The sequence below is a fragment of the Catharus ustulatus genome, chromosome 9 (assembly GCF_009819885.2).
Source record: "Catharus ustulatus isolate bCatUst1 chromosome 9, bCatUst1.pri.v2, whole genome shotgun sequence".
Classification (NCBI taxonomy): domain Eukaryota; kingdom Metazoa; phylum Chordata; class Aves; order Passeriformes; family Turdidae; genus Catharus; species Catharus ustulatus.
Genome location: NC_046229.1, coordinates 127,533 through 151,588, shown reverse-complemented (window position 1 = coordinate 151,588; position 24,056 = coordinate 127,533). Strand labels below are relative to the sequence as shown.

Below are 24,056 nucleotides of genomic sequence, written 5' to 3'. Positions count from 1 at the left end.
CACATTATCGCGTTTCTGACCGCTTCTTAGAAATAACGCCTCTCTCCAATTAGCTCGGCGAAACCGCTCACCTCTTGCGAAGCCCCTCCGGCCATAACAACAACCCGGATCTGCTGATGGACTGTTCTCTGGGCGCGTTTTCCTCCTGGCTCCCCGAACCTCCGCTCCCCGGAGCGGCCGAGCCAGCCTGCGGCTCCGCGCATCCATCGGAGAGGCCCTGGGCGAGCCCCGCCGAGCACCGCACCCCCGCAGCGCGTCCCCTGCCCCGCCTCCGCTGAGACCCTCGCCCTGCGCGGGGCTGCTCCGGAGCCTCGGGGCGGGCGGAGAGACCGGGGCGGCCCGTGCGGCCGCGCCTGCTGGTCACCTGGCGGAGCCGGCTCCGGACTCGGTACGAAACATGGAGATCTCCCGCACGCTGGTTTTCCTCCAGCACCTCTGCGTGTAGTATTCACGATCGCCGCGGCAAACAACGGGCAGATCGACTTTGTTGACTCCTACCGCTGTGTTTCCAGAGAGAAAAAGCGCATAGGAAGGGGGTTATTTCATAGAAATCTAACCCGCAGCCCTCCTCGGAGCGCGCACCAACCTCATTAATAATCTCTTTGAAGGTGTAGGAAAAGCACCTACGATCAACAGCCTCGACGCTGCCCCCGGCCGTGCCCGATCCGCCGCGTCCGGGCTCACCTCACGGTGGCCCGACCCAGCCGCAACGCAACCCTCGGAGCCCCCTGCCAGGTGCTCATTTTCTATCGTGCTACCTGTGACAGACGACAGTAGTGCTGTCGTGCCTCTGTCAGTCACGGATGGGGAGATCCTCGTGGGGGACAGGATGCGGGCTCGGCAGGATCCGCGCTGGTCCTGCTCCGAGCCCGACGCTCCGCTCTGCCCCGCCGCGACCCGCGGGGCCGCCCGAGCACTCGGCAGCTGCGGACAGGGAGCAGAGCCCGGGGGGACCCCTGCTGCGGGGGGGAACCCTGCTGCCTGGAGCGCGGCGGAGAGGCGCGGTCACCGGACACTGCCGGGCCGCAGCGCGTCGCCTGCGGGGCGGGTGCTCGGGCCGGGTCGGGGCCCATATTTGGGTCGGAGGTTGGGCGCCAGAAAGCCGGCTCCAGGCCAGCATAGGTGTTGGCCGGGGCTGGGCTGGGGCTCCCAGGAGCCGGCGTTGTCCGTGTTCCCTGCCGCAGATCGGGGCTCTGGACGCCGGGCCGGGCGTCGGTCGCGCTGCGCCGATTCACACCACGGTCATCGCAAACCCCCAAAGCCCTGCTTACCTCGCTGAGGCAGCCGTGTCAGGGACACCGAGGCTGGATGTCAGCGAGATTCTGCCCACGGTTAGATCGGTTAAAATCGCTGGACAAACGAGTAATTGACGGGACGTCTCGGCTTTACCGGGGCTCGGCACTGCCGAGTTACTGTTCGGCAAGATCGGGTCCCGGGATTTGAAACAACGATTATCTTTATTAGACGGAGAACGATAGGGGGCTTCTCCTTTCCCGCAGTTCCTCAAACGCAGAATTCCCTTTTACCAAATCTATCATGTTTATAAACGTAGGGGCAATTCAGATCGCCTTGCCGAGGCTCAACAACACGTCCTGCATCCATAGCGAGGCGAGGCTAAACCACAGAGGTGAGAGAGAAGATGGAAACTAAACGACAAGTTTAATTAAAAACAGCTGGCTGGTTAAGCACGTACCTAGAAGAGATACCAGTTATTTAACTCACGTCCGAAGGACAAGCTACTGCTTTATTCTCTTCTAATGTCCCGAGAGCACCATCAGTGTTTGGCGTGAGGGAGCTCTGCAGACAAGATTTGTGATCGCGGAGAAAGGGTGCCCGTAACCCACAGTCTCTCAGCGGAGAGACACCAGCTGGTCCCCCAGGTAGTGAGGGGCAGCCAGTCTCTGCAGCCTCTGTTCGTGGTGCCAGCGGGACGCTGGTGTTAACCAGCAGCACCTGTGGGAGCTCAGAGGCGGAGGAACGCTTCCGCAGCTCAGGTTCTTCTATTTTAGCTAAATGAGAGAGGTTTTATTACTGGGTTTCGGAGGAAGCAGCAGGTGAGGTCGTGAGATGGGTGTGGGAGCTGTGAGTTTGAGCTACAGGATTCGTTTGGGCTTTGGGGAATAGGAGTGTGGGAAAATCCTTCTCGTCGTACGGGCTCTCGCTTTCGTCTGTTTGTTTTCTCCGCTCATAAGGAGGTGTAACTGGAACGTTTGCTTAGACTGGAGTGGTGAGGGAAAGCTGTGGCAAAAGATGTGACAAGTGAGGGGGTTCTCGGGGCGGGGGTTGCCTTTTTGTTGTTGTTGTTGATGTTGGGGGGTTTCCGTGCCTCCTCCCCTCACTGAGCCCGCACGGGCTCGCCAGTGGAGATAACGGCCCCGCCGCGCTGGAAGGCGGGTTCTGTGCAGGAGGTGAGGCCAGCTGGGCAGGTCCACCCACTTGAAAACAAAACTTTTTTCCTGCAGGCGCTGAGAGCAGAGACCGGCGCGGGGTCCCCGGAGCCGGCTCGCCGCCCGCCGAGGGCTGGTATGTGGTAGGGTAGGGCCATGTATTGGAAGAGCGACCCGATGTTCGTCTGCAGGCTGGAGGACAAGGACCTGCCCGCGCTCGGCGGCCCGGCGGAGAAGGTGTGCGGGCGGGGGGCGGCGCGGCTCGGGCGCCGGGTGCGGCTCGGCGGGACCCACAGGTGTCGGTGGGCCAGACCGGGCCGGCGCGGGGCTCCTGGGCGTGGCCGGGCGCTGACCGCGGTCTCCCCGCACTCCCGCAGGCCAGCCCCGCAGCAGCTGACGAGGATTCCTGTTCTTCCTCCGCTGCTCTGTCGCCCTCCTCATCGCCGCGGTCCATGGCCTCGGGCTCGGGCTGTGCCCCCGGCAAGTGCGTGTGCAGCAGCTGCGGCCTGGAGATTGTGGACAAGTACCTGCTCAAGGTAAGGACGCCTGACCCGGAGCCCCCTTCGTCCCTCACCACTGAGGCCGGAGGGCTGTCCGTTTATCACAGCCTGCCCAGGCCGCCGGCAGTGCCCGGAGAGCCTCGGGGAGCCGGGCCCGGTGGGATCCGAGGGTCCAGCCCTCCCGACCCTCATCGCTAGGGCTCAGCCCTTCGCTCTCCGGACCATGCGGAGCTGCTGCGGACACGGGAGTGCGAGGTCCCAGCGCGTTTGTTCGCGGTGTTCGGGCCGGAGAGGCAGCCCTGGCTGCTGTCGGTGTTTCGGGTGACGCTACTTGCGCTGGGCTGGGCGTTCCTGGCGCGCCGGGAGAAGCGGGGAAGGGAATGGGAACGAACGGGGGTGCCGGCCGCGGTCAGACACTGCCTGCGTTATACTGAAGTAGGTCTGGGGGAGCGTCGCCAGCCTCAAAGCCAAAAGTGCCTTTTGAGAAACATGGAAATAAGTTATTTCCTGCAGAAGGTGGTCAGCTAGGATATTTGAAAGAAACGAGGTGCAGTTCTCTTGTCTTAGCAATCAGGACTGAGTAAGAGAATTTAAAAATAAACAAACCAAACCAAATGGCTTTAAACATGAAGTGTTACTGCGGGGGGGAGGGAGGGGTGTGAAGAGTTTGTTTGCCTTTGGTATTATAGCCGTTACAATTATTCTGGGTCAGATTTTTTCGTCTTTCCTTTCAAAAGTGAGAGTAACGATCATGGCAGAAGTCGCTTGATTCCATCCATCTTAAATAAAGTTATTGTGTACTTGCAAAGCGATAGTGGGTGACAGCCCTGGAAGCATAACTGGTGTTACTAAATCATCTGTCTAGGTCTTGGTTGAGGTGAGGAAAATGTCTACGGGGGCTAGTGCTCAGTTAAAATGGGGTTGGGGCAGGAGCTGCCACCATCCCTGGTGACCCCTTTGCAGCAGCCTGGGCTGGCACAGAGCAGGCGGGTGGACCAGCGACAGAACTGACTTGAACTCAATTTCAGTTCTGTTAACTCCCGTGACGTTTTGGCAGCTCATTTATAGTTTACTGGTCGCTGCTGTCTCCTATTTGAACAACCAGGGTAATGGTGCTTGGAGAGAAAGACCTCTGAATTATTTAGCCTTGAGTTTAAATTAGCTGTTGCTGCTTCTTGTGTAGGCAGAGAGGAATTGATGCTGGTATGCCGCTGCTCAGCAGCAGCACACCTCTCAACTTCAGTCCTGTCAATGGACAAGAAGGAGCATGGACAAATGGCACCAAATGGGACAGGACGGAAGCTGGTGGTGTCCTGCGCTTTGGAAGAGTATTGATGTCTGCAGAAGAGGCAGGGGCTCTCAGGGCCGGGATCCCAGCTCACGTTGTGCAGGGCTGGTGCTGGGACTTGGGGAGGCCCAGGGAGCCTTGGCACGGCAGGACTGGTTGAGGGCAGGCTCAGTCTGGCCCAGCGCTGCCCCTCTGCTCTGCGGCCTTTCTAAGGGATGGTTGGGAGGGTTTGGTGACAGCTCTCATCTGCTATCAACAGTTTCATGTGTTGTGGTGCAAACTTGTCAGCGTACGGGAAGGTGGCTGCCAACAAGGATAAGGGTTAGGAAAGCATTGGGCAAGCTGCAATATTACAGGCTGAAGAATGACTGAACTGGGGCATCCCAGCAGGACTCCTGGAGTCCATGCCTTGCCTTCTCTGTGGTTTGTCTGGCCATGCTCTGATGAAAGGCATGTCCTGAATTACCTCAAATCTGCTTTCCCATAGGTAATATATGGGCTGTTTGGTATGAGATGAGAAATTGGCTCAGTGGGGAAAAAAAATTTAAACTGCATCATTGTTTGGTTTTCAGAATTCCTCCTCTACAGTATGGGATTATCCAGAGGGCTATTATTTAATTTTTGTGGTCACTGGGAGTCATGGGTTGTCAAATGATTCATTTAGGTGATGCACAATTAAGAGTTCCTTTTATAGGAAAGCAGAAATTAAAATAATTCGCTCTCATTATATTTATTTTATATGCCCCAAAATTATATGTAGGTTTTCAAAAAGGCTGTTTTCTACTGTATTTCATGACTATGTTTAGTTTTGCTGTGGGCATACTAAATGTTGAATTTGCTATTAAAACACCTGCTGGTGTTTTGAAACTCGGATGCTATTCACCAATTTTGCTTTAACAGGAAACATGACAAATGTAGGAGTGGTTTGTGGTGTGTTTTTATCTGGCAGACTTATTTTTTCCCCTTCAATACACAGGAATTTATGCAGACTAGGTAATAGAAGTGTGTAAGTTAGTTGCCTTCCCAAGGTCACATAAGGCCAAAACTTGCTCTCTTACTCTAATGCTATGAGAACAGAACTGGGCACAAAATACCTGCATGGAACTTGTATCTCTTGCTTCCTCTTCTACCATTTTTAATTACAAACCCATGAAAGCATATTCTGAAGAGCTGAATCAAATCACAGAACCTCCAATATGCAAGCAGTTCTGTAAAGAAAAAGTTTTGCATTCAAGATAATTTTTCTGTGAATTATGGTGCATTGCACTTCTGATCATTTCTGGAAAAAAACAGTGTTTGTAAATATAAAATGTGATATTGGTAGTACAAGTATTGAGGGGTATTTTGTGTTGTGTTTTTGCAGGTAAATGACCTCTGCTGGCATGTGCGCTGCCTCTCATGTAGCGTTTGCAGAACGTCCCTGGGAAGGCACACCAGCTGCTACATCAAAGATAAAGATATCTTCTGCAAACTTGATTATTTCAGGTACATCATCCAGGAATATAATTTATCAGATAACTTGTTATACTTGCTTGTAACTTTTCACTGCAGCCACAACTGAAATTCACTTGAAGCTCTTTCTTTTTCATTTGCTAGGTTTATATTCAGCATTTTAAACTCAGACTTTTCTTGAGGAGGCACTTGGGGAGCCCTAAGTCTGTGTAATGTGACTGCCTGCTAGGTCTGCCGTCTGCCCTTCCCCTGTTGTGCACAGCTGCTGTATTTATACCATCACTTACTTGTGTATGCACCGAGGGCGGGCAAGTCCGAGTCCTTGCCACAGTGTGGTTGTAAAGCCATTGTATGTGCAAAGAATTGTCCTTGCGTAATGCTGGCTAAGATGCAATGTAAATTTGAGATGATCTGTTTGGAGAAAGGCATCACAAGGAGCTGTAAAATCAATCCAGAATTACCACCATGATATTTAAAAGAAGCTTTCATCATTTATACCTTTCTATGATCAGTTTGATTTAGAACGCGATTCTTTCAAAATTGCAGGCTAATCTTGCAAGGAAGGATATTATTTGTGTTGGCAATGTAGTGCTCAGGATGCAGTCTTTGATCCAGAAAGCAGCAAGTATTGTTGCTGTTTATTTTGATGTGATTGCTAATACTTCTCTGGTGTGATTGCTAGACCAAACTGTTTCTGGAATTCTCAGCTGTTCAGTGAATAGATTGCATCCAGTTAGTCAAATTTGATACGGAGTGGGAAGGGGCAAGCTGAGTGCTGTAAACTTCTGAAAAAACTGGGACCTGAAAAAAATTTGGGTCTGCAAAGATCTTCAGGACAAATTCTTATCTAAACAATCAACATATTTTGGTGGCTAGTTTCCTCTTCAAAGAAAAATTTTCGAGTGTAATAATGTAAATTCAGATTTTTTTAGTTTATTTAAAAATCATGATGTGATGCGAATTGAGGAAATAACTGTGAAGATACAGGTCCCCCCTCTTTCTGCTGAAGATGCTCAAAGATTAGTAAAGGGGTAATGTAGCTAAATATATGAGTTCAGAATACCATTAGAGTGATGTGGAATACTTTTGAAAAATTGGAAGAATTGTGAACAGTCTGTTGTTTCCGTCTTTCAGCTTTATGAAAGGAATGATGGGGAGCTATGAATTAATGTAGCGGTTAGAATGCTTCAGCTTTGCTCTTCGCCGCTAACCTCTGTGTTTCAGCAGTGTCTTGCCTTAAGCCATCAGATAGAAACTCGCTGTCTTTCAATGCAGTCATGGCACGGGTTTCAGCTGCGCTGCTGCAGTCCGGTGCCCCGGGGCCGTGCCGGGTGCTCGGTTCCCGCGGGGTGCGCAGTTCCCGGTGCGGTTCCCGATGCCCCGGGGTGCGGTGCCCCGGGGGCGGTGCCCGGTGTGATGCCCGGTGCGATTCCCGGTGCCCGATGCCCGGTGCGATTCGCGGTGCCCGCGGGGTGCGCGGTGCCCCGGGGGTGGTTCCCGGTGCGGTTCCCGGTGCGGTTCCCGGTGCGGTTCCCGGTGCCCGCGGGGTGCGCGGTGCCCCGGGGGCGATTCCCGGTGCCCGATTCCCGGTGCGATGTGCCCGGTGCCCCGGGGGCGATTCCCGGTGCGATGCCCGGTGCGGTTCCCGGTGCCCGCGGGGTGCGCGGTGCCCCGGGGGCGGTTCCCGGTGCGGTTCCCGGTGCCCGATTCCCGGTGCTGTTCCCGGTGCGGTTCCCGGTGCGATTCCCGGTGCCGCTCTCTTGCAGGCGGTACGGCACGCGCTGCTCGCGCTGCGGGCGGCACATCCACTCCACGGACTGGGTGCGGCGGGCGAAGGGCAACGTCTATCACCTGGCGTGCTTCGCCTGCTTCTCCTGCAAGAGACAGCTCTCCACGGGAGAGGAGTTCGCTTTGGTTGAGGAGAAGGTCCTCTGCAGAGTACATTACGACTGCATGCTGGACAACCTGAAAAGAGAAGTTGAAAATGGTAATACACTGCTTGTGTTAAGAACTATGTTGATGGTTCAGGCTCAGTTAAATTGTTGGGGTTTACTTCGTTTTCCATGCTGATGGATAATTGACTGGTTTTACTAAGAATGGAAGCTCAGGTTCCTGAAGCAAAATAATGGTAAATTATTTCACCTTTGGGGGATTTTGTTTGTTTTGGTTTTGTTGCTTTTATGGGTGGGATGTCGGGGTTTTTTGCTTGCTTTTTTTTGTTTTTGTTTTTTTTTAAGTCTGTAGAAGTTCTTTTGTATCCTAAAGACAGCAACAGTATATCCTGATTTTAAAATATCGTGTGAGATTTATTTATTCCTTCACTTGCAAGGGAGTTGTTCAGGGCATAATGTGTTATGGTGCTAGATCAATTTAACTTCGAATAGAATATGGGTTTTTTGAAGCTGAAATTCAGCAGACCAGCTGCTCTTCGTTATTGTTGAAGAGCAGTCTGACTTACAACATCATTGTGAATGTTTAGAAGGTGGTGTTGTTTTCTTTTCAATGTTTCAGGTAATGGAATTAGTGTGGAAGGAGCATTACTAACAGAACAAGATGTTAATCATCCAAAACCAGCAAAGAGAGCTCGGACCAGCTTCACAGCAGATCAGCTCCAGGTAGAGACAGTGCTAAAAACGTGTGTAGCTCAGGTTTACGTAGGATATGGATGCTGAACCAACAGACAGTTTTACGCATACAGGGGGAAAGAAAAACTTGAATGCTTTAAGCTGTTTCATAAACTATCAAGACACAGCATGTCTCTGGAAGTTTAACATGAAATACTACTCTTCAAGCTCTTAATTTCCCTGGGGGCAGATTGTAATTCTGAAGAGTGGAAACAAAAAGGTGGTTCTATTTTGATCACTTGATGAAATCTATTTAATCAGCCATTTACATCACTAAACATAATAAAGACAAGATACTTTTTAGATTACGTTATGTGAAAAGTTGCACTAAAGATTGGTACTGTATGTGACTTCAAGACACTAATAGGATGGAAGTTGTAATGCCTGCATCTCCTTCGCTTTCCAGGCTTCCTGTCTTCTTGTTGCCTTGACAAGTTAAATAGCTCTGGACTGCCTCAATAGGAGTTCAAACTCTAGATAACCACTTCACTCAAATTAGCTTTCTGGGGAAAAACATGACGATAGGGCCAGCTTCCAATGAAAGAGGGGATGGGGAGACAAGATTTAGAGGTTTTAACCTGTGAGAAGGAAAATGTTACTTTCCACTTAATTCTGGCTGTGCATCCTTGCTTCGGTTTAACAGGTCTTGGAATTTCTGGTTACAGTGTGAGTTCTGTTTTGTTGACCTGTCATCTTATTCATAGTGAAAGCAGTTGAGAAACTAATTTTGAGGTGTAATAACATGAGGTGTTAAAGCAGTGCTCTACAGAAGGGCATGGGGCTGTTCAAAGCTTGAGTTCCTGTTGTAGTCGTGACTGGAGACAGAAGGTGGTGTTAACATAAAACAAGCACATAAGCAATATTCCAACCAGGTGCACAGGGCAAGGGCTCTGGACACTGAACTTCAGCAAAAGGGAACTTTTTTCCTCAGCAGAAGCTGAAAGGGAGACAGGACCAGCCATTAGAATGGGAACTGTATTCAGAGCTTCTTCCCAGCTGCTGTCACTGAAACTTCCAGGTTCCCTTTATTTTCCTGTTTAAAGTAGATTGTAACATACTTTAGTAGGTGTTTGAGGTCTTATGGCATCTTGTTACTTAATGATACTTTCTATGTGCTGTTTGTGGCTGGGTACCTACCCTCGAGGCCGCTGAAAATCTTCAGTTCCAACTAGACAAACATTGCAGGGGTAAGTGCACTGTCAGAGCAGCAGCGTGTAATTACTCACCTCACAAAGTACTTGTGCAAAAGGGGGCTGTGGCTACCCCTGGATCCCTGGAAGTGTCCAAGGCCAGGCTGGACACTGGGGCTGGGAGCAGCCTGGGACAGTGGGAGGTGTCCCTGCTGTGATAATAGGGTTGGAACAAGGTGAGCTTTTAAGGTCTCTTCCAACCCAATCCAGTCTGTGATTCTATGAAAAATTGCAAAAGTAAATAGTTTCTGAATGTGGTAAATAGTAGTCTGAATCTTCAAAGATGAAGCCAAGCAAAGTTTGATGGGTCAAAAATAAAAAAAAAAAGAGAAAATAATTCTTTGAAATTGCTGAAGATACCCATGAAGCCCTACTTTTGTAAACAGGGCAAATCCTTAAAGCCTGAGAAAGTCTTCAGTATGCAAACCAAATTGACATTTACTTCCTCAAAAAAGGTGTAATTTATATCCTTAAAACGAGGACTGACTTCAACTTTCTGTCCGAAGATGAGTAACCAAACCATCAAAAAGGTCAGGTCAGCCAAGTTGGATCTTCTGTTACTTGGGTTGGTGAAAGGCAAAGGAAGCACTGAGCATTCCTGCATCCTCCACGGACATGAAGAAAAGATCAATTACACCATATAATGTGTGACACAGATAGTGATTGACAAGTTCACAGCGCTGGATAATGCCTTTTTTATGCTGTGGTCTGCTACTGTAGGTGTTTATTGAGTATATTTGAGTTGCTTTGCAGTGGATTTTCTTCTGGAGTTCTTTTAATGCAGTCTTACAGAGGGCTTCTTCCAGTTTTTATTACTGCCAAGTTGAATCCATTTCTTCAATTTCTGGTAAATGTCATAGCTCAGTCAAGAACAGCAAGGACTTGTACTTTGGCTTTGGAGTTTTTTGTTTGTTTGTTTTTTATGTATTGGGTACCCTCTAGAGACTAGTGATCACAAAAAAATCCCAGTTTGCTGAAGGCAGGCAAGGAGCAGTACCATAGTCTGAGAAGACTGTCTAATCTGGCTTTTGACATAAATGCTCCTGCGATCTCCTGTCTTGCCTTTTCAGGTTATGCAAGCACAGTTTGCTCAGGACAACAATCCAGACGCACAAACACTTCAGAAACTGGCAGAAAGAACAGGCTTGAGCAGGCGTGTTATACAGGTAACAGTGTCAAGTTACTTGGCTCACAGTCTGGTACTCGTCCATTGGAAATCACAAATTATGTTCAATCACAATTTTCTGAGGTTATTCTAACCTGGAAAAAGATCTTAATCCGTTTGAACTTCAGACAGCATCGTTAGTCAGGAATAGGCCTAGAACAAGCATTGTAATTTGGAAAATTTGCTGCATTCCTCTTGCACTTTTGTGGAGGATTAAGTGTTCTAGGAAGAAACTCTCAGCCTAAATACTATAGAAATTGGCATTAAGTTATTCCAAATATGTATTTTTGAGTGTAGTAGTATGTTCTTAAGTCCTACACTCTTTTTGAAAGTGTCTTGTGATACGACATTAGGAGTAAGTGAGTATCTAGGATATTATTCTATGGAGCAGAGGTAAAATGTATACACATGCCAACCAAAACTGAAACACAAACTTGGAATCTTTGCTTGAAGATGTCTGTCAGCAAAGACATGGATGCATTTTTGTATGTAAATGTTATTTTAAAGACATAATAAGTTAAACATTTATATGTTAATAGAAATAAAAACAAATTTTGAGTAGTCTTGGCTCATTCTAGCCTGGAAGATTGACAGAGCGTTCCTATAGAAATGAGGTATCTGGCTGCTGCAATCAGTCCTTAAAAAAAAGGAATCTTGTGTGCTTTTCCATGTGAAAAGGCAAGCAGGATCATATGAAAAATATGCTTTGCTGTCAGTAGTTCCAGGCAGGGAGAAGGTTGTGTCTGGGATGTGCTGAGCAGGCCTACAGGTGATGTTGCTTGGCCTAGGGGGGCACTGGCCCCGGGAGATGCCCTGCCCCTCACTGTCCCTGTCCTTGGTGGGCTGCTAGGTACTGAAGATGCATTCTTGACTTGACCACACTTGTAGGTTTAGAATGGGTATTTCTCCATTTGGACTGTCAGCATTGTGTCAAAGGTCCAATTAACTATGTAAACTCAGCCTAAGATAAGCACCAAGGTTACTGTTGTGCCAGTATTGAATGCAATCTATCAATGTGATAAATTGATGATATGTGATGTGATTGATTGATATGTTTCCCTCCTCTTCAGGTGTGGTTTCAGAATTGCAGAGCACGCCATAAGAAACATGTCAGTCCTAATCATTCATCCACTGCTCCTGTCACAGCAGTTCAGCCCTCCAGGTTGTCTCCACCCATGTTAGAAGAAATGGCATACTCTGCGTATGTACCCCAGGACGGGACCATGCTCACTGCTCTGCATAGCTACATGGATGGTAGGTATAACAGCTTTGATCTTTTTCTCCTCATAAAAACGTTATCAGCTGTAGCAAGAACAGTTTACCAAGTTCTGAGTAAAGAAACCTAACGGATATGTCAGCACTGTGCTTGCTATCCACACCTCATTAAGAAAGCAGTAGCCCTTCACTGCAATAGCACGGCTGAAGATCTGAGCACGAAGACAACTATTTGTGCTTCTTCTAGACAATTTAAACAAAGAATAAAAAATACTTATTTGAACATCTACTTCACATATTTTAATATTACATACTTTTAATGAAAACTGTTTGCTAGCTGCTCCCTGGCTTTTATCCCGTGGACTGTGAGTACGCTCAATCCAGCAAATTCTCTGAGAGCTTCTTCAGCTTCCCTCCAATAGCACACAATGGGAGGGAGGGGGGAAGCCTGGTGGTCAAAAGTGCTTCAGTCTTTGTCTTATGACCCAGCAGGTCAACAACTTTGGGTCCTATTTGTGGTTAGGAGGGACTGTGATGGTTTTGGGACAAACCAGGCTGAGCCACATGTGTGGCCTGAGCTCGTTTTCCTCCAGAGCAGTGGTGGGCTGTGGGTGGAGGAGAGCAGGTGCTGGGTTAGGAAAAACAGCATGCTGCAGGGTTGGGGCGGTGAACTGTCATTACCCAGTGGAATTTACTGACTTGTCTTTTGCTATTTTCAATGAAGTTGACTGGTAAATGTTTCTGGTTTTGTAGCTCATTCACCTACAGCTCTTGGACTTCAGCCTTTGCTACCCCATTCGATGACACAACTGCCACTAAGTCACACCTAATTCCTTTTCATCAGGGATCAAAACTATTAAAGATGTAACCTTAAGTCATAGTGTATTGAAAATATAATTGAAAAGATATTAATGTTAACTTTTTATTTAACACCCAAAGCATTTTCAAGATAATTTTTGCCCAGGTAAGTATGTCTATTTAGCCTGCAAGACACTTTTATGGATTCTGCCTAAGTAACTATTACATTGTTTACAAGCCTTATTAAACACCTTTTTGTATTGTCTGGAAGTAGTCTGCTCTAGTTATGTGTGTGTTAATTTATTTGTCATCAAAACAGCACTTTGCCTGAAAGAAAGGACTGACAATTGTGCAAAATGTTTACAATTCTTTGTGAAATTGTAGTTTATCATTAGTTTGTATCTGTAAGTTATTGCTAAAAGTATTACCTGTATTTGAGTTGTCTACAGCTTATATGTTAAAGCCTATTTCTGTGAGTTTACAAAAATAAATTTTGGTTGCGAATATTTTCAAAAAGAGCTGAATAAAGTTTCTGCTGTAGCATGCCAAGTGAAAATGTTGCTGTGTCTATGGCTGAACTGTAATCATTTGTCAAGTGGTTAACTTGAATATTCAATTTTAAGAGAAGGTCCCTGGTATACTGAGGGATATTACACTGAAGTCCTCCAGGAGGGCTCATATCTAATTCTATTGACAGTAAAAATCATTAAATGGACTTAGATGTGTCTTGAAGCACTCCAAATATTGATGTACAAGTGGGTACATGTAAAGCACTGCAGCTTGTGAGGGTGCACACCTGGTGGGAGGGAAACTGGGCATATATAGAACAGATTTTAAACTTTGACAGGGCAAGTGGGGAACCTGAAGTCACATCTGCTTTAACATTTTGAATTTTTCTTCAGCTTTTGTTCTGTGTTTTTATCTTGTGATTTTGTTAAGCAGGGCGATAAGTAGGAGGCAATACTTTGAACAGTCTGCTTTTCAAAAGTAAAATCTAGTTTGGCATTTTAACTGACCAAACTGCATGTGAACAATGGCTGGAATTCAGTCAAATGCACTACAGTCTACTGTGTTTAGAGCTGCCAATGTGCTAAGATTTACTAGTAGAGCATGTTTTGATACACTAATTTGAAGCACACAGGTTATTATAAATCCAGCTGATTTTTGTTTTCAAAGACTAGTATCCTTTAAGACAGATCCCCCTTGCTCACTTAAACTTTATTTGCATCAGAAGGAAACCATACTTTGTAAAAGTGTTTGTGTGCATATCCCTTTTTTTTTTCCTCTCCCAACTATGCATTAGTGTCTGCTTTGTGGAATTCCTCAACAGTCTGGTCAAATCACTTCAATTTGGAAAAGGTTGTGTACTCTGTTGATGACTTTTGTGAGCAGAAGGTTGATGGCAAGCTCTGAATTACTAAAGTTCTATAAGTTAAATGCTGGCACTGTTTTAAGTGCTGCTCATAGATGTCTAAGCTACTCTGTGTAACCAAAGCAATCTCTCTGGCACAGTGGTTTATCAAGGATTTTATTATTCTTTTTATGCCTTTTTTTTCTTCAACAAAACACTTGGGATGGGGGCTGTTGTGGAACTTGACTGACCTTACATTTTATTTGAGCATACGTAGCTTCTAAGTTAAAAGCCCTGGGTGGAACCCTGAATTCCAGATGACATTTTCAGTACCTGAGCTAGCTCCATCTATCTGCATGCTGGCAAAGTCCATGTGTACCAGTAGACAAACCAATCTTTTCTCATTTGTTTGATTATGCTGAAGTTTTACCAGTTAAATGATAAACAATGTTAAAGTAAATTGGTAATTTAAAATGCAGCTCAGCTTGTACTGAACCCCTTTAAGGAAAATCCATTATTCACTCTTATTTGCAGAACTGAGTAGTTTCAGGCTCCCCAAAACAAAAGCAAGTTTAAGCTTATTTATGAAACACCTCTTTCTGTTCATTTCAAGGTCAGAACAGGATTAAAGTACATGGGGAGCAATTTTCCTATTTCCCTATGAACATAAGAAGCAGGAGCATTCCCTTTTTGCTGCTGTTGAGTGCATGAGCAGATATTTGTGGGTGGGGCTGGGAAAATACAGACTGCATTGAAAATAGGAGACTGCAGCAGAGTATCTGGGCTTTGAGTCCTCCTTTGCCAGAAACCAATCCCCTTCCTGAATGATACAACTGCTGCCATCACAAACTGCACCAATACTACTTCCTGAGTTAATCTCATGGGAAAAAGATGTCTCCTGCTTCAAGCTTCCCCAAAACAGAGGTTATCACCAAAACAGCAGAAAATTAGGACAAGTACCAGTATACTGCATATAAAAAAATTGTGCATTTTCTTATTTTAAAATTAGGCCATTGCATTTGTAAGATAGCTACTCTGTTAAAAAAATCACACAGGAAAGCACTTGAGTTTTTTTAATACTAGGTAACAGGTCATCCAAGAAAGTTAATCATAAAAGTATCATTTAAATACTATGTAAGCTGTAATTTGCTGAACACAAGAGTCACTAGCAGCCACATTTTTTACTATTTTCAGAAACAATTGGCAGAAATACTAGCATTCCTATAATGTGGATACAGGCACTTAACAAAAATACGATTTTAAGATCAAATAAGTGTGTATCTGTGTTATGCATAGTTAAATGCATAACATTGTCACCTTTCAACGTGCACTTTGATCTTCAGTGTCTCTGCAGGAATTGGAACAGGTGACTGGGTAGTTGGTTGGGATGCTCAGACACATTCCACTGATATATTCCAATATGCCAGTGCAGGTTTATCACAAAGAGTTGCAACTGCAATACAAGAGCCACTAATATAAAGCTCACAAAGAGTTTAACAATTTTTTTACCTCTGGCGACCCAGAATCATTACAGCTGACTGTTATGCTATGACTTGTTAATCTGTTTTGGACTGTTGTTAGCATTCTCAAAAAGGCAACCCACTTGTGAGTTTAAACCAATGTCATGACTGTTTAAATTGCCAGTATTTCTGTAAGAAAGTGGAACTTTATAAACTAAAACAGAAAGTAAAATAAAAACTACGAAACCCTTTTGACATTATCATTTGGAGCAAAAAAAGTACAGACCCTTCTCCTGGGAGGACTTCGATTCTTTTCCAAACTTAGCCTTTTTCAGACTCCAAAATTAAAACAGATTGCCTGCAGAGCCAGCCAAACCATCAGAAATGAGAACCTGGGGCTTAATGAAATGAAAAGTTGATTCAAGACAGGAAATTGAGTTGGTCAGATGTGTTGAAAATGATGGCAACCAGAAACTACATTATGAATCTCTGTATAAAACAATCCTTTCTTTCTCCAAGCCATCTGCAGATGTGTGGATTTGCAAAGGAACATGCCAGGTTTTTGCAGAAAATGCACCACAAGCAACATTCATCTGCAAACTCTAACCGCAAAGATGGTACACATCAGGTGCTGGCTGAGACAAAACCAGAAATATTTTCATCCCATATTCACAACCAAGGTCTGTTTGACTGTAACAGGTCAGTTTATGTTACCATTTCGTTCTTCAGCAGAAATTTCAGTCAGACCACACCACTGGTGCACTGTTACTGTGGCCTAGAGTAACTGCAGCACAATGACAACTCGTGGTGCCAGAGCAGAGCCTCTTTTTGCCTCTCCCTGAGCAGCTGGCACCAGTGCCAGAGAGGGCACCTCATGAGCAAGGTGCTCAGAACGCAGGTGCTTCCCCAAACAAACCTACTGAAAATGAGCAGCCACGCTCCCAGGGCTGCCGGGGAGACTCGCGCTGTGTGACATTCCTCCTGGCTAACCGAAAAGAACAAACTGTGCAAAAGTAGGATCCCTAGAAAAGACTGGAGAACAGACTGCTGGAACATGAGAAAAAGATCCAGGTACGCTTTGGATCAATCTGGTTGTGGATTAAAGTTTTTATGGCCTGTAGCCAACATTAGATTTAAATGCAAAGTGACTAGCAAGAAAACCATGTGCGAGAAGAAACCCATCAGTCTGAAAACAAATTTTAGAAGAGGCAAGAAAGCAATTTTGCTAGCAAATCTGACATTTTCTGAAGGAGGACAACATAATAACCAATACCTACAGTCAGTTCCAACAGGCTGCATGTGTTAACAGGAGATACTGATGTTAGTTTAAAAAATAAAAATAACCAGATTTTAATCAAAATAACAACATACATATGAGACACATAGTAAAGATCCTTTATGCTCCAGAATCCCCTTAAAATAACTTCTATATTACAATTGTACCTTCCAGTGTCTGGGTACACTGTGTTAGATTCTGCAAGGTTATACATGACCATTTGAACTCAAAAAATGTTCTTTAACCAACACAATGCTTTACTGCTGTTGTTACCTTCTGGCATGAAAAAAAAAAAAAAATAATTTTACAGCAATGCTTTACAGTACAAAAAGCATGCAGTGTTTTTTGCATATGATTAAAAGTTTAAAAGAAAAAAAACCAAAACAAATAAAAGGGAAACAACAGTAAACAGTAAATATGCTTTAATGGAGATTTACCATAGAACAGGAGTGTCTTTTATCTCTTCTAAGCAACTGTAATGTACCTTGTCCCATGTGGCATGGCCTCAGTCAGTCTAGCAGCTAACCTGGGCTCAGGAAACACCAATATATTCCTCTGAAGATCACTTTTGCTTGTTCATCTTTCACTGTCTAGTTTGGACTGAAGAGGCCCACATCTAAATCTCCCAGGCTGTGACATTCTCCTCTCCCTTGCTTTCACAGAATCACAGAATATTCTGAGTTGAAGAGATCTTCAAAGATGACAGAGCCCAGGTCTTAGGTGAAGAGCCCATACAGGATCAACTTTGCCATGAATTTCCTTTTCCAGCAGCAGCCTATCACCCCTTGTGGCACAGACCTGGGCTGAACAAGTACTGCTACTCACTGCCAGTGACTGGACAGCACAAACCAACCAGTCTCTCCAGCACTGATAACATTTAACCCTTGCTAAAAAATAGCATGCTGTGGTATAAGCCTCATACATGCTCATTTTCCCTTAAATGGTTTATGCTGCAGCTAGGCACACACAGATTCTGTGCCTGCATCTATTCACTGTTCAGCCCCTGAATCCCAAACACACAGCCATACCACTTGCTTTGCTAATTCAAACACTTGCTCTGCTAATTCAAGGTCTCGTTGTAGGGAATGCTGAATGCCAGAAGCAAATTCAGACAAGGCTCCCCACATGTGGAATGACTTACAAGGTATGCCTTAACTTTAGTCCAAATTCTTCCTTAGTCTTGACTCCAAATAACTGCTCCACTGCTACCTCTGCTGAAATCTATCCCCATCCCTGAAAGACTTGCATGGGTTTTGGTGGTGGCCTTTTTCCTGTCCTGTCCTCCAGAAAAACAGGTCCCAGGTCAGATGGGGAGTCATCTGCCACAGGTCGTCTGCCTGTGATGCTCTGCCAGCTCATGGCGTACAATAAACATTTGTTCACTTCTCACAAAGATGCAGGAAAACATGACTGTGAGCCTCCCAGAGTTAAAAAAAAAGATTTCTACTGAATTCTATGGTGTCATTTCAGCCATACACCTTGCTCTGTATAAGATCTCAATTCAGGTTCAGACAAAAAGCAGAATGGTTTATTATTATGTGGTTAAAAACAAATTAAAGTGAAACGAAAAAATGTTCCGAACAATCCCCCATCCTTTATAAACAAGCTCCAGAATTCCCCTCCAACCGGGAGCAGCGGCCGTGGGCCCTTCCGGCGCCTCCTCTGCTCCGCTCCCACGCGGCAGCGATCGCCCCGCACGCCCCCGGCACCGAACCGCGCCCCGCCGGTACCGGACCGCGCCCCGCCCGTACCGAACCCCGCCCCGCCGGTACCGAACCCCGCCCCGCCGGTACCGAACCGCGCCCCGCCGGTACCGAACCGGGCCCCGCCCGTACCGAACCGCGCCCCGTCGGTACCGAACCGCGCCCCGCCGGTACCGAACCGCGCGCCACTGTACCGAACCCCGCCCCGCGCCCCGCCGGTACCGAACCGCGCCCTGCCCGTACCGAACCGTGCCCCGCCCGTACCGAACCGCGCCCCGCGCCCCGCCGGTACCGAACCGCGTCCCGCCGGTACCGAACCGCGCGCCACTGTACCGAACCGCGCCCCGCCCGTACCGGACCGCGCCCCGCCGGTACCGAACCGCGTCCCGCCGGTACCGAACCGCGCGCCACTGTACCGAACCCCGCCCCGCGCCCCGCCGGTACCAAACTGCGCCCCGCCGGTACCGAACCCCGCCCCGCGCCCCGCCGGTACCAAACTGCGCCCCGCCGGTACCGAACCCCGCCCCGCGCCCCGCCGGTACCGAACCCCGCCCCGCGCCCCGCCCGTACCGAACCGCGCCCCGCGCCCCACTGGTACCGAACCGCGCCCCGCCCCGCACAGCCCCGCGCGGTGCAGACGCACTCCGGCTTATATCGAAATCTTTATTAGAACAATCCCCAAGAACTGTAAAACGGTGAAGTTAACAACAAAATTAAGCTCTTCCGTTATCAAAGATATTTAAACAATGGGATTATATTTCTGCATAGCAGAAGCAAACAGGGTTTAGAGCTCAAATCGTCGTGCTCGTGTTAATTCGGTTTTGGCAAAACAATACAATCTTAAGAATCATATTAATGAAACAGTAACCTACCTTTCATTTCTAATACCTCAAAGAGCCATTTTTACGGTTTTAAAACTCATTATTTGGGACACATGCATGTGGACATTTTGTAGCATAGAGTAACAGACAATTTTAATATTAGTAGCACTAGTGTTACTTGAACATGAAGAAACACTCATTTTCTAATTGTTTATAGTGAAGTACAAATTACATACTACCCCAAAACTCATTGCCTGTATCAAAAGTTTAAAAAATTTAGAACAATTTATAAAACAGTTCCAGAAGAGGAAATTATCATTCTTGAAATGGAGAAGGAACTTAATGCTTATAAACAGGCAGATAGATATATTACAGCAATATATATGCAATTTTTAGCTTTCCTCCTTCTGCTGTAAGTAGCAGGAGCCCAGTTCTACCCACAGTTACACAGGAACAACACACATGATCATTGTAAACAGAAAGCAGAATAGGCCCTACTCAGAAGTCCACTATACCACAAATTAAAGCTATTTAAAAAATCTGTATAAAAATGGAACAGTCTTGCATTGTTTTCACTTATTTGCAACACTATTGTCATGTTTTCTCCCAGACCACACCATCACCTTTCATAATGTGACAATAGCAACAGGGAAATGATGGGTGCTGCATCACACAGTGCAAACACATCCGACATCCTTACGACAGTTCATTTTTTGTTAGTCAATTTGAAATAAAGTGTTTGTTTTCCTCTCTAGCCTTTTCTGTTTTGTAGTCTACATGGTATAAATGAATTTCAAAATGTAAGCCAGGTAAAGTAACAGCCAGTAAGGCACTTGGTCTGCAAGGACACAGCTGTCCAGGCTGAGCAACTGGTCAAAGGGAGACATTCAGGGTTACCCATAAAACAGTCAGTTAATTCTTCATAATCACTTCTCTGACAGCCCATTTGTGGAAGAACACTTCCTGACTATTACCAGAATCAGCTTGACATTGCATCCACCAAAATATTTTTCCTGTTCTACAGCAGAACATGCAATAATAAAATATTTCATTAAATTCTAACATTTAAAAGAATACTCAGCATTCTTGGATCACCCAAGAATCATCTGCTGAACACTGTTCGGGAAAAAAACCCTCAGCAGAAGAAATTATCCTATCTTCTTGTTTCTGTGTTTTGTTTCCATGGGGTTTGTTTGTTTGTTTTGCTGGGTTTGTTTTTTGTTTTTTTTTTTTTTTGTGGTTTTTTGTTTGTTTGTTTATTTGTTTGTTTTTTGGTTTCTTTTTTACAAAATTTGAAGGCTTGACATTAAAACTTTGGTATAAAACATGTAAATGAAAGCCATTCAGTAATTTGCTCTAGGGAGATACAATGAATCCAAACTGAACAAACGTGATTACATGGATGTGATAGCAGGCGCATTCTACTGTCTTGGTTTCTACATTCTGCTTGTTTGTGATCTTGAGAATGTTCTTTTTTTCTACTCATGTAAAAGGGTCTTTCTTCAGATCCACCGGCTTTTCCAGAGCTCCTCCCAGGGAGGAGGTGCCTGGCATGGCACAGAGCCAGCGCAGCTCGGCCACTGCGGCCACTGACCACCAGCCCCGGGGGCTCAGCAGCAAAGCACACGGCTTATTCGAGCGTGTTCCCCTCTCTGAAGTAAAAAATGGAATTCTGAATTTTATACTAAACCAAGCAACAAAGTAAAAGCCCAAATCTATAAATGCCAGTACCTCCTCTGTGGTGCACATCTGCAGACCCTGGCCCACAGGATTAATTAGTAACCATTATAATAAGATAATCTTGAAACATCTTAGGTGAATCTTTCCCAAGTAAATGTTTTCATTAATTTTGACTTAGTAATTATTAGTAGTTTATTTTTATAAAGCCAATTTTAATATTAAATAATTACTACTTACTCTCTGAACTTACTGATTATGAAATCTACATGGTATTGCTTTGCATTTTCACAGTTCTCATAATTACATGATAAGAAAATGGCTTTTAAATTTTCTTCTCAGAAACGATGATCAGTTACATTCTAAATACTTTCACAAAATAGTGAGAGAAGCAAATTTATACATATATATATATTTTTACCATACATAAATAATAATACAATTTAAAACTTTCACTTTTAGAAATTCCTTTAGTAAATGCATAGGTTTGTTACAAAAGTTTTGCAATCAAATAACTGTATACTATTTCTATCGTGTTTTATTCCTAGTAAACTCTGGTTACATTCATATGATAAAAAATCAAGCTATATTCAGAAATATGCTTTTTCAGTTGAGCTCCCAGTACAACACTCAAGTCCAGTAGAAATATAGATTATGTAATGCAGTTTCTTTAGCTGAAAATTAATCAGTAGTATTTAAAAAAAAAAAAAAAGCTTCAGAATATGGATTGTAATGAGACCAACAGCTTCTTTAATCACAGAATGATTACACATACCCCCAAAAGTTACTGACTTAATTCTCAGAAAATATTAGAATTATGAGGGGTTTGTGTAATCCATGCCATGCACATAATGAGAAAGGAATGATGATGATGATGATGATGATGATGATGAAGAAAAACTTCATCCCTCATAAGCCCTTTTCTTCCCCTAAAGGTGGGATTCTCAGTCCTTTCCAAAAGTCAAGTTTACTCCAGGGTATCTCAGGAAGGGTTACCAAAATCTAAAGGTGCCTGTAATCAGTAGCTACATTTGAAACTGTATGCCTCTATTTTACATTATTGGAGTCCAAAACTGAACCCCTCATTTTTGCTTCAGGGAAAAGGGTTCCACCACCCACTGGACCACAGAGAAAGCTTACAAGGACACTCCCATTTGCACCTTAGGTCACTGAATTTCAAGATCTTGCCATACCCATGACTGCAAGTGTGTGGATGGTGGTCACCTGTGCATCAACACGACCCCAGACCCATGGCATGAAGGACAGTGTTACTGCCTTGTAGTGATCACAGTCATCACCAACCAGAGCTGCAAGTCACAGAGCAAAATCCCATTGGGATGTGGATGGTCAGTAAATTTTCCCCAGAAACTTGGCTTCAAATCATTAGGAAAAGAATTTGTATTTCTTTTTGTGACACCAGTGAACTCCTAGGGCTAGCAAAGTATTTCCAGGTGCTGACCTCCTGTCACAGAACTGGCAAATGTGTGGCACATGCCACTCCTGGAAAATGGACAGTAGTGGAATAACTTTTCAGAATACTGGAATCCACAAAAACTAGGGGCAGGCCTCAATACGCCTGGGTCCTTGGCTCACCCAGGAGACTAATAAATTAAAATCTTTTTAGCTCAGTCTTGGCAGTAAGAGACTTGAGAAACTCTCCAGTGTTAAGACGTTTTCCATCAGCAGAGCTGTTACTTAATGGCAGTTACAGTTCCACTACTGGGAGGGTCATAAACCACAGTGAATGTTAACATGCTTTCTACCAAAAGGTGTATTAATGACTTTTTACTAATGACTGGGAAAATTTAACAACCAAAAAGCAAACTAAATCTTTTGGAGGATCTCTCAGTAGTTGAATAATTCATCCTGTTCCATGAGAAGACTTGAGTTCAGGGTCTAGTACCTTACACTGGGAGCCACTGGGAGCACGGGGAAGTGCAGGAGGCGCAGCCCTGCCCTCAGCACCTGCACAGGCATTCCAACGCCTTGGGAGGAGCCCTTCTGAGCTAGGCAGAGGCAATGGAACTCCTTGTGCATGCACACAGAGCCAAGACTTTCTTTCAATGAAAAAAAGAGACTGCATATAGTTTTCCTTTCAGTGAAGCTTAACTTTCTTGTAACACAGAATGCAATCAGAGACTTGTCAGAGATAGGAGGATATTAACACATGTGCATCTCTCTTAGACATCAGCTAAAAATCATACATTCACCATCTTGTACCAGATGAAACCTCATTTGTGTGAACCACAAATCACTCCAGCTGCAGTGGGACCTTCTCTCAGTTACATCATCTTTCAGGCACAACTCCCAGAAAACTTCACTTTAAGCAGTATCAACTAAAGTCTTTTCTGATTACCTTCTTTGGGACCTGCAGGGTACCATCATGTCTTAAAAGATGCAGTTGTGGATGTGATTAAAATATCACTACACTTTTCAGTTTAGGGAATCATTAATGCATGTATAATCACAGTTTAAATAGCTGGGAACCAGCTTGTACAAAAAATACAATCATAGCACCATATTTACAAATTTAGTACCATCTCCTCATTAACTAGAGTCTCAAACTATCTTTTTTTATGGCTAATTAGGTTATACGTTAGTGCTTGCAAAAAATTGCCTGAATTTCTTTTACAAATATACACTTATAAGAAGAAACATTATATCAAAAATGCTGCCATCTAAGGCAGCAACTTGTATTACAAAAGTTATTAAAACATCATTATACACTTATAAAAGTTTCAAATTTACATTTTCCTTTTCATAGGCACTCTATAAACTAAAATGTGGCCTTGTTTTCACAGCTGTTAGTTTAAGCATTTGAACTAGATAAATGTTACCAATGTTGCTCTTCTTTTTTTTTATATAAGCAAAAGGAAAAAAGAATCACCCATTAACCAGAAGCATCATTTACAGTTTTTACTTTTGCCTACTTTATACACGTTTTGCTTAAAAGTGACACTTTATGATGAGGTTTAGCATTCATTATTCCACTGCCTTCTTAGGGCTTAGTTTCTTCTTCCCTAGAATTCGGTGGAGGCTAGCTGACATGAAGTAGGGTTTTGCTGTAGATCCATCATTTCTTTCCAGGTCTTCACCTGAATTTACACAGCAAAACCAATCAGAAAAGGAAACAGTACAACCACACACAC

At 44.9% G+C, this 24,056-nt stretch overlaps 2 protein-coding genes across 4 annotated transcripts in view; one reads left to right on the top strand and one right to left on the bottom strand.

The window, feature by feature from the left end:
* Positions 1-429: 429 nt before the first annotated feature.
* Positions 430-13,169, top strand: LHX8 (LIM homeobox 8). The gene is made up of 9 exons (XM_033066863.1): positions 430-735; positions 2,463-2,624; positions 2,765-2,923; positions 5,539-5,660; positions 7,394-7,614; positions 8,139-8,242; positions 10,512-10,607; positions 11,677-11,860; positions 12,575-13,169. Exons 2-9 carry the CDS (start codon positions 2,544-2,546, stop codon positions 12,649-12,651), a joined length of 1,044 nt encoding a protein of 347 aa, XP_032922754.1. The 5' UTR covers positions 430-735; positions 2,463-2,543; the 3' UTR covers positions 12,652-13,169.
* Positions 13,170-20,477: 7,308 nt separating this feature from the next.
* The window catches only part of SLC44A5 (solute carrier family 44 member 5), a 61,457-nt gene continuing 57,878 nt past the window's right edge, over positions 20,478-24,056 (bottom strand). For all 3 annotated transcript variants that reach the window (XM_033067016.1, XM_033067015.1, XM_033067017.2), the window contains exon 22: positions 20,478-24,002. In XM_033067016.1, the coding sequence (XP_032922907.1) occupies positions 23,890-24,002 (113 nt within the window). In that variant the 3' untranslated portion in view covers positions 20,478-23,889. The remainder of the gene's footprint in view (positions 24,003-24,056) is intronic.

Bases quoted from the DNA above. Each gene is read 5' to 3' on its own strand.
- LHX8 (XM_033066863.1), top strand. From the start codon at position 2,544: ATGTATTGGAAGAGCGACCCGATGTTCGTCTGCAGGCTGGAGGACAAG. The intron at 2,625-2,764 runs GTGTGCGGGCGG...GCACTCCCGCAG, and splicing joins TCGGCGGCCCGGCGGAGAAG to GCCAGCCCCGCAGCAGCTGA. The intron at 11,861-12,574 runs GTAGGTATAACA...CTGGTTTTGTAG, and splicing joins TCTGCATAGCTACATGGATG to CTCATTCACCTACAGCTCTT.